The 10,413-nt window shown below is 43.7% G+C and overlaps 1 protein-coding gene and 1 pseudogene across 1 annotated transcript; both read right to left on the bottom strand.

The window, feature by feature from the left end:
* Positions 1-2,224: 2,224 nt before the first annotated feature.
* Positions 2,225-5,668, bottom strand: LOC147004292 (protein arginine N-methyltransferase 6-like). The gene is made up of 2 exons (XM_085839533.1): positions 5,590-5,668; positions 2,225-4,362 (listed from the first exon to the last, which is right to left on the bottom strand). Exons 1-2 carry the CDS (start codon positions 5,666-5,668, stop codon positions 3,230-3,232), a joined length of 1,212 nt encoding a protein of 403 aa, XP_085695659.1. The 3' UTR covers positions 2,225-3,229.
* A 297-nt stretch (positions 5,669-5,965) lies between these two features.
* Positions 5,966-7,645, bottom strand: LOC147004293 (importin subunit alpha-5 pseudogene; annotated as a pseudogene).
* Positions 7,646-10,413: the final 2,768 nt, after the last annotated feature.

Below are 10,413 nucleotides of genomic sequence, written 5' to 3' on the forward strand. Positions count from 1 at the left end.
CACCAACAACAAGGATGGAAACTACACCCTAGAAAAAGCAAGAAAGTAATCCTTCAACAAACCTAAAAGAAGACAGCCACAAGAACAGAATCACAACTCTAACAACAAAAATAAAAGGAAGCAACAATTACTTTTCCTTAATATCTCTTAATATCAATGGACTCAATAAAAAGACATAGCCTAACAGACTGGCTACATAAAGAGGACCCAACATTTTGCTGCTTACAGGAAACCCACCTCAGGGAAAAAGACAGACACTACCTCAGAGTAAAAGACTGGAAAACAATTTTCCAAGCAAATGGTCTGAAGAAACAAGCTGGAGTAGCCATTCTAATATCGAATATAATCGACTTCCAACCCAAAGTTATCAAAAAAGACAAGGAGGGGAACTTCATAGTCATAGATACATACTCATACATACAAAGGTAAAATGTTCCAAGATGAACACTCAATTCTGAATATCTATGCTCCAAATGCAAGGGCATCCACATTCATTAAAGAAACTTTAGTAAAGCTCAAATCACACGTTGCACCTCACACAATAATAGTGGGAGACTTCAACACCTGACTCTCATCAATGGACAGATCATGGAAACAGTAACTAAACACGGACACAGTGAAACTAACAGAAGTTATGAATCAAATGAATTTAACAGATAGAACATTTTATTCTAAAGTAAAAGGATATACCTTCTTCTCAGCACCTCATGGTACCTTTTCCAAAATTGACCAGATAATTAGTCTCAAAACAGGCCTCAACAGATACAAAAATATTGAAATTATCCCATGCATCCTATCAGATCACCACAGACTAAGGCTGATCTTCAATAACAACATAAATAATAGAAAACAAACATTCATGTGGAAGCTGAAGAACACTCTACTCAATGATAACTCAGTCAAGGAAGAAATAAAGAAATTAAAGACTTTTTAGAGTTTAATGAAAATGAAGTCAACACATACCCAACCTTATGGGACACAATGAAAGCAGTCCTGAAAGGAAAACTCATAGCTCCAGGTGCCTCCAAAAAGAAACTAGAGAGAGCATACACTAGCAGCTTGACAGTACACCTAAAAGCTCTAGAACAAAAGGAAGCAAATTCACCTGAGAGGAGTACACAGTAGGAAATAACCAAACTCAGGGCTGAAATCAGCCAAGTGGAAACAAAAAGAACTATTCAAAGAATCAACCAAACCAGGAGCTGGTTCTTTGAGAAAATCAACAAGATAGATAAACTGTTGGGAGCTATTAAGACAACACTATTGTCCTGATCTCTGAATTGGGCCTCCCCCCCCCCAGGAGAAAAGGGGGTCAAAAGCGGGACACTGACGCACCGCTCCGAGAACAACCACAGAATGTTCCAGCCCTAAGTCAGCGCCAGATGTCCTGACCACAAGATGTACCCTGATACCACCAAGTTCCTGCTTCTCCATGTAGCTGCCAAAAGAAACATTTCCACTGCCCCACCCCTCCTGCTGAGAAGTACTTGCCCTTTTGCTTGTGCATTTAAGCCTTGAGCCTTGCTGAATACAGGGACACCTTGATGCTAATCAGACTGGTTCCGTGTCGTTCCTCGCACTTGGTGTCTGTCTTTCTCTCCCCTCATTTGGTTCTTAGGAGAAGGTCCCCTTGAGACCCTCGAATAACTGGACCTGCTGGACGGGTCAATAGACCCTTAGCCAGACTAACTAGAGGGCACAGGGACAGTATACTAATTAACAAAATCAGAAATGAAAAGGGAGACATAACAACAGAACCTGAGGAAATCCTAAACATCATCAAATCCTACTACAAAAGGCTAAACTCAACAAAACTGGAAAACCTGGATGAAATGGACAAATTTCTAGACAAATACCAGGTACCAAAGTTAAATCAGGATCAGATTAATGATTGAAACAGTCCCATATCCCCTAAAGAAATAGAAGCAGTCATTAATAGTCTCCCAACCAAAAAACCAGCCAACCAACCAAACAAAACAAACAAACAAACAAACAAATCCAAAAACCCAGGACCAGTTGGGTTTAGTGCAGAGTTCTATCAGACCTTCAAAGAAAACCTAATTCCAATTCTCCTCAAACTATTCCACAACATAGAAACAGAAGGTACGCTACCCAATTCATTCTATGAAGTCACAATTACTCTGATACCTAAACCACAGAAAGACCCAACAAAGATAGAGAACTTCAGACCAATTTCCCTTTTTTTTTTTAAGTGAGAATTCCATTTTATTTGCCACAGAAAGGAGGGAAGATAAATATGTGAAGTAAATGTGACAATCTGACTCACACTTCATTGTAAGGGAGTTCCCCAAATGCACACTGTTCACAGTTGTCTGAACTAAGGAGAAGGGAAGACAGGAAGACAGGAACTTTTACTAGATTAGAGTGCTCGTGTCCCTTTCATACAGAATTAGACCTGTGCTCAAATAAAGCAAGCACAAGAGGTAAAGGATTCGCCCTTGGGCTAGGTTCAGCAACCTTCCCTTATCAGACAGCTTTTACAAGAGTCACAAAAATATTTATATTATAAAACATAGGTTTTCTTGACTCAGTCTTGAAAGTCAAAATAAAATTATTAACACCCCATTCACTTTCAGACTTTTTCTGCTGTCACTCTCAGAATTGCCTAGGCAAGCTGTAAAATTAAGCCATTTTACTAAGGTTCATCAAATTTAGCATTCCGTAACGTGAGCAGGGTTATTTAAAATACTTCTGTGCTCCACTTCCTTACTAACAGTATGAATGTTAGAATATAAGGAAGATATCATATCCTACAGGCACCCAAGACTTGAGAGAATTCCGGCTTAAAAAAAAAATACAGCTTTAAAAATCATTCTACAAGTTTCTGAAATGTAATCAGACCATGTTGCCTTTCTCCCAGTTTCATACTGATAGGGATGGGGAGGTGTCAGATTAGTTCGTGGACCAATTATAAAAGGATCACATTTATTGCCCCCCCCCCAACCCCGGCAATTAAACAAAAGAAACAGAAATACAAGAGTTTCTTCATACTACATGCTTTCCAGGTTTAAAAGCCCGTTAGTAAGCACACTGCATCAGTCCTTGGTCAGGGATGCTCACTTTTAAAATAAACACTGCCAGAAGAATGTCCTCAAATGAAGACTGGAGCGGTGAGGTAAAAGAGACAGCTATGTCCCCTACTTGCATAGGCGATCTCCCTTTCTCTTCGGACCTTCCGAAGAAGGTGGAGGGGGAGAAAAGGCAATGCTCAGTCCTCCATGGCAAAGTCTTTGGTCTTTTCCTCATGGTCTCCCACTTTGTAGCGCAGAAGTATGCGCAGACGCCGGGGGTTGTCCGGGGAGGGCAGCAGGGTGATCTCTCCGGAAATGTCCGTATCTTGTTCCACCGGCACCGGCTCGTTCAAGTAGAGGAGCGTCTGCTTCCAGTGGGTGGCCGGGTGAAAAGGCGAGGTGGACAGCACCAGAGGTTTCTCCGAGTCCCCTCCGGGAAAGGTCACTTGAAACCAGACGGCGAAACCGTGTAGAGGCGCGGAACCATAGCAGCTGCAGCGGAAGCGTCCGCCCACATCAGCCTCCAGCTCCTGCTCCAGGCCGGCTCGGGCCAGCTCGAGCTGGGCAAAGCGCTGCGGCCGGGCAATCACGTCCTCTCCGGACAGATCCTGCACCACGATCTCCGAATGGCCCATGAGGCAGCGCGTGGCGAAACTCTCCATGCAGCTCATATCCACGCCATAATGCTGCTTCACCTGGCTCCAGAAACCCAGACGCCACTTGAGCATCTGGTCGCTAATCGGGGCCACGAAGAGCTCCGCGGAAGCTGGCAGGAGACCTCCCTCCTTCAGCCATTTGGTCCGCGCGTGGAGCACGGAGCTCAGGAGCAGAAGTCCGTAGCCCATCCACTCGCTGACGATGGCGTCCACTCGGCTCCGGCAGCTCCACCGTCTCCACCGGCCCGGCAGGACGTGCACGCGGTCCCCCAACCCGTTGAGCCGCACCACCTCCCGGGCCTGTTGCCAGATGGCGCTGGCCTCCACCGCGTACACGCGCCGGGCCCCGGCCTGGGCACAGAAGATGCTGAGAATGCCGGTGCCCGCGCCCACGTCCAGCACCGTCTTGCCTCCCAACGCGGCCCAGTTCTTCAGGAAGCCTAAGCGGTAGGCGTTGGTGCGGACCCGGTCGGGGATCATCTCCTCGTGGACCAAGACGTCGGAGTAGCATTCGTAGTACAGCTGGTCCCGCTTGCGCTTGGTCCTCCGGGGTCGTGGCGGGGCCACCTCCTGCTCCCCGCCATTTTCCTCCTCGGCTCCCTCACCTCCGGCACCGACACCGGCGCCTCCAACGCCCCCTGACTCAAGCTTTCTTTTCTTGCTCCCCAATTTCCCTTATGAATATCGATGCAAAAATACTCAATAAAATTCTTGCTAACCGAATCTAAGAACACATCAAAACGATCATCCATCATCCATCATGATCAAGTAGGCTTCATCCCATGGATGCAGGGATGGTTTAATATACGGAAATCCATCAATGTAATCCAATATATAAACCAACTTGAAGACAAAAACCACATGATCATCTCCTTAGATGCTGAGAAAGCATTTGACAAAATCCAACACCGATTCATGATAAAAGTTTTGGAAAGATCAGGAATTCAAGGCCCGTACCTAAACATAATAAAAGCAATATACAGCAAACCAGTAGCCAACATCAGACTAAATGGAGAGAAGCTTTAAGCAATCTCACTAAAATCAGGGACTAGACAAGGCTGCCCACTTTCTCCCTACCTATTCAATATAGTACTTGAAGTACTAGCTAGAGCAATTAGACAACAAAGGAGATCAAGAAGATACAAATTGGAAAGGAAGAAGTCAAAATAATTGCAAATGATATGATAGTATATATAAGTGACCCTAAAAATTCCAGCAGAGAACTCCTAAACCTGATAAACAGCTTCAGCAAAGTGGCTGGATATAAAATTAACTCAAACAAATCAGTGACCTTTCTCTACACAAAGGATAATCATGCTGAGAAAGAAATTAGGGAAAGAACACCCTTCACAGTAGTCACAAATAATATAAAATACCTTGGTGTGATTCTAACTAAGGAAGTGAAATATCTGTATGATAAGAACTTCAAGTCTCTGAAGAAAGAAATTGAAGATCTCAGAAGATGGAAAGATCTCCCATGCTCATGGATTGGCAGGATTAATATAGCAAAAATGGCTATCTTGCCTAAAGCAATCTACAGATTCAATGCAATCTCCATCAAAAGTCCAACTCAATTCTTTGAAGAGTTAGAAAGGACAATTTGCACATTCATCTGGAATAACAAAAAACCTAGGATAGCAAAAACTATTCTCTTTTTTTTTTTCACATTTAAAAGTCAAAGTGTTAATTCTTCAGCATTCCTGACAACTAGAAGCACATTCACTGAAGGCTGAAGGTGAGGGATTGGATGGTTTAACTTTAATATCTGAAGAAAATGACTCCATTAGAGGAAAGAAAACCATCCCATCTCAATAAGGATTAATGCAAATGTGGCTAGAAAAAGCCACCAGGTACTCCAAGGGTTGATTCACTGTGGAAGAACTCGAGAAGAGTACTCTGACGTATACACAAGTCTAAATATCTCCCTTGTAGTTGTGTAAAATTCAAGATAAAGGTTTTAATTTTATCTTTTAATGTCATTTTCCCCACTTTACGGAATGAGGAAGAGTCCTCTTTTTTTCCCCCACAAAAAAGGGAGCCACATTAGTATGTGTATATATTCCCATGACTCTAATGTAAGTGCGGATCTCCAAAGCTTAGGGATTTTTCCATAAGAGAGTGGGCCGTTCTGGTTACCCTTGTAATAAAAGGGTATTCCACCACAGAGAGCCAGAGGTTTTCCAGATGTGTGTAAGAGAGCAGGTGCGCAAGGCAAGCAAATGAGCGCAAACAGTATTCTGGAAAACATTTGAGAGATTAGCTCCATGAGGATGTGGGCTCCACAAGAGGACTTGACTGGATAGCCTGGTCTGACACAGGAACAAGAAGGAGAGGATTGCTTCAAAGCTGGAAACCTTCCATAGGAGCTTCACACTGCTGGAAGATGTACTGCTGTTGGCTAAGATCAACCTGGGGTGCGATGCTGCTGTCCTCATCTTCGGTCCCAAAGTAATGCTCAATAAGATCAAAAGCCTTTTGATAGATCTCCTGGTTTTCATGACTCTGTAAGAACTCAATTTTATCCAGACCATATGCTTCCTCAATCAAAGCACAGTAAGGATTAATGCTTGAGCCGTTTCGTTTGGCTTCTTGTTCTCCAAGCCTCAGGATGTTTTCTAAGCCATTTAGAGCAACCTGTACAATTTTTGCATCCATGACAGTGAGGAGATCACAGAGTGGCTTGATACAACCCAGTTCTACTAGGTACTTGATCTGCTCAGCTGATCCTCCAGAAGTTGCATTTGTGATGGCCCAAGCAGCTTCATTCCTTGTCCGGAACTCTGCTGTTTGCAATATACTAATAAGAGCTGGGAACATGTTAGCATCTATCACCGTCTGGATCTGTGCCCAATTTCCAGCTGTAATATTAGAAATTGTCCAACATGCTTCTTTTTTGATAGATTCCTTTGGGCTACTCAGCAGATGCAATAAACTCTGAAGAGCTGAGCAATTCAAAATTACCTGTGTCTGAATATCATCCCCTGTGACAATGTTTCCCACAGCCCGCAAAGCAGGAGAAACCACTTTATAATCATTATGCATCAGAAGTTCCACAAGCCTCCTGCAGACTCCTGCATCGATGACTGCTTGGATTTTATCATTGGGTCCATCTGACAGGTATGAGAGAGCCCAGCAAGCATCAGCTAGTACATCAGTGTCACTGACAAACAGTAACCAAGAAAGGACATTCAGACAGGGAGAAACCTTAGCAAATTCTGGAGGTGGGCTCTTCCCTCTACAGAGATTAGATAAAGCCCATACTGCATTCCGGGTCATGGTCAAGCGGTTTTGCTTTGAAAATAACTGCAGAAGAGGAGGAAGGATATTGCAGTTTAAGACATAGTCCCTGCACATGGTACTATCTCCAGCAATGTTGCCAAGAGCCCAGACTGCCTGCTCCTGGACATCTTCAAACTCTGAGCTAAGCAACTCGATGAAAATAGGCACAGCTCCTGCCTGAATCACATTCCGGGTCTGAAGAGAGTTTCCTGAAGCAATATTTGTCAGGACCCAAGCTGATTCAAACTGCAGTGTACAATTTTCTTTTTGTTTGAGGAACTCCACAAACCTGGCCACTACTCCTGGTGTGTTGATGACTTCATCAATTGGAGGATTAGGTTCTTTTGAAAGTAGTTTCCTAAACTTCTGTGTTGCAGAGAGCTGCTGCTCTGGGCTATTTGAGAATATCATATCAGTCATGTCAGAGGTGATGACACCACCTGGTGCCATCTCCATGTTATTTATCTGGGCCTCATGAAAGCCACCAGCAGACATAACTTCTTCTTCTGTTTCTTCTTCTGCTGTAGCAACATTTCTTCTCTTGAATAACTGTTCTTCTCTTTTCTGCTTCCGTAGCTGCAGTCCTTCTTCCTCCCTCCTCCTGCGCATCTCATCAGGATTCAGAGATTTGTTCTTGTAACTTTTCGGGTGAAAGTTCTCTTTTCCTGGTGTGGACATGATTTAGGTTGCAGTCCAACTCCCAACAATGGTCAGTAGCAGCTGTGAATGGAAGTCCAAGAATCTAGCAGTTGCTCAGTCCCACACGGCAAGCAGGTGAAGGAGCAAAAACTATTCTCAACAATAAAAGGACCTCTGGTGGAATCACCATGCCTGACCTCAAGCTGTACTACAGAGCAATTGTGATAAAAACTGCATGGTAATGGTACAGTGAGACAGGTAGATTAATAAAATAGAATTGAAGACCCAGAAATGAACCCACACACCTATGATCACTTGATCACTTGACAAGAGAGCTAAAACCATCCAGTAGAAAGCATTTTCAAGAAATGGTGCTGGCGCAACTAGTGGTTATTATGTAGAAGAATGCAAATTGATCCATTTTTTTTTTTTTTTTTTTTTTTTTTGGTTTTTCAAGACAGGGTTTCTCTGTATAGCCCTGGCTGTCCTGGAACTCACTTTGTAGACCAGGCTGGCCTTGAACTCAGAAATCCGCCTGCCTCTGCCTCCCGAGTGCTAGGATTAAAGGCGTGCGCCACCATGCCTGGCTCAAATTGATCCATTCTTATCTCCTTGTACAAAGCTCAAGTCTCAGTGGATCAAGGAACTCCACATAAAACCAGAGACAGTGGCCAGTCATGGTGGCGCACGCCTTTAATCCCAGCACTCAGGAGGCAGAGGCAGGCGGATTTCTGAGTTTGAGGCCACCCTGGTCTACAGAGTGAGTTCCAGGACAGCCAGGGCTACACAGAGAAACCCTGTCTTGAAAAAACAAAAACAAAAAAACAAAACAACAAACAAACAAACAAACAAAAAACCAGAGACAGTGAAATGTATAGAGGAGAAAGTAGGGAAAGATATGGGCACAGAGGAAAAATTCCTGAAGAGAATAGCAATGGCTTGTGCTGTAATCGACAAATGGGACCTCATAAAATTGCAAAGCTTCTGTAAGGCAAAAGACACTATCAATAAGACAAAAAAGCCACCAACAGATTGGGAAAGGATCTTTAACAATACTAAGTCAGATAGGGGACTAATATCTAATATATTTATAAAGAACTTAAAAAGATGGACTCCAGAAAATCAAATAACCCTATTAAAAATGGGGTACAGAGCTAAACAAAGAATTCTCAACTGAGGAATACCAAATGGCTGAGAAGCACCTGAAAAAATGTTCAACCTCCCTAATCATCAGGGAAATGCAAATCAAAACAACCCTGAGATTACACCTCACACCAGTCAGAATGGCTAAGATAAAAAATTTAGGTGACAGCAGATGCTGGCGAAAATGTGGAGAAAGAACAGTCCTTCATTGCTGGTGGGATTGCAAGCTGGTACAACCACTCTGGAAATCAGTCTGGAGGTTCCTCAGAAAATTGGACATAGATCCAGAAATTCCTCTCCTGGGCATATACCCAGAAGATGTTCCAACTTGTAATAAGGACACATGCTCCACTATGTTCATAGCAGCCTTATTTATAATAGCTAGAAGCTGGAAAGAACCCAGATGTCCCTCAACAGAGGAATGGATACAGAAAACGTGGTACATTTACACAATGGAGTACTACTCAGGAATTAAAAACAATGAATTTATGAAATTCTTAGGCAAATGGATGGATCTGGGGGATATCATCCTGAGTGAGGTAACCCAATCACAAAAGAACACACATGATATGCACTCACTTATAAGTGCATATTAGCCCAGATACTTAGAATACCCAATATACAATTTGCAAAACACATGGAACTCAAGAAGAAGGAAGACCAAAGAGTGGATACTTCGTTCCTTCTTAGAATGGGGAACAAAATACCCATGGAAGGAGTTACAGAGACAAAGTTCAGAGCTGAGATGGAAGGAGGGACCATCTAGAATCTGCCCTACCCAGGGATCCATCCCATATACAACCACCAAACCCAGACACTATTGTGTACACCAGCAAGATTTTGCTGACAGGACCCTGATATAGCTCTTTCTTATGAGGCTATGCCAGTGCCTGGCAAATACAGAAGTGGATGCTCACAGTCATCTATTGGATTGAACACAATGCCCCTAATGAAGGAGGTAGAGAAAGTACCCAAGGAGCTAAAGGGGTCTGCAACCCTATAAACAATAAGAACTACCCAATACTCCCAGAGCTGTGTCTCTAGTTGCATATATAGCAGAGGATGGCCTTATCGGCCATCAATGGGAGGAGAGGCCCTTGGTCTTGCAAAGATCATATGCCCCAGTATAGGGGAATGCCAGGGCCAGGATGTGGGAGTGGGTGGGTTGGGAGCAGGGTGGGGAGGGAGGGTATAGAGGACTTTCGGAATAGCATTTGAAATATAAATGAAGAAAATATCTAATAAAAGCAAGTGTGCAGAGAACAAGCCTCAGCCCTAGTGACCTGGACTGTGTTCTGTGTTTCTTTGCTAGGCTGAGCAGATGTGTGCTGTACCATGTAGGACTTACTGGTAAACTTGCTCCTCTGCACATCTAACATGGCTCTTCCCATTTTCAGAGCAGCACAAGCTTGAATGGCTACTCAGAGCTAGACTTTCTGGTTTTGTTGCTAGCTGGCCAGCGGCTCACATGAACTAGGTTTCACCTGGGAGGCAAATCGGGGCTGAAAGAGAGGGAAACTAGGCAGATATGAGAGAAATGGAGCCACGACAAGGTTCTGATAAAGGCTCAAACGTTTAATGGCGAATGTGCTTATAAAGGAGGGGGAGGCCCATTCCTGCCAATTCATTCTTGGAGCCTGTTCGAGCTGCAGGTGTTGATGTGT

Source organism: Mus caroli, unplaced genomic scaffold, assembly GCF_978045245.1.
Source record: "Mus caroli unplaced genomic scaffold, Mus_caroli_1 scaffold_6, whole genome shotgun sequence".
NCBI lineage: Eukaryota > Metazoa > Chordata > Mammalia > Rodentia > Muridae > Mus > Mus caroli.

Coding starts and splice junctions, on each gene's coding strand:
- LOC147004292 (XM_085839533.1), bottom strand. CDS start 5,668: ATGACATTAAAAGATAAAATTAAAACCTTTATCTTGAATTTTACACAA. Junction 4,363..5,589: donor ATATTTAGACTTGTGTATAC/GTCAGAGTACTC, acceptor GATATTCATAAG/GGAAATTGGGGAGCAAGAAA.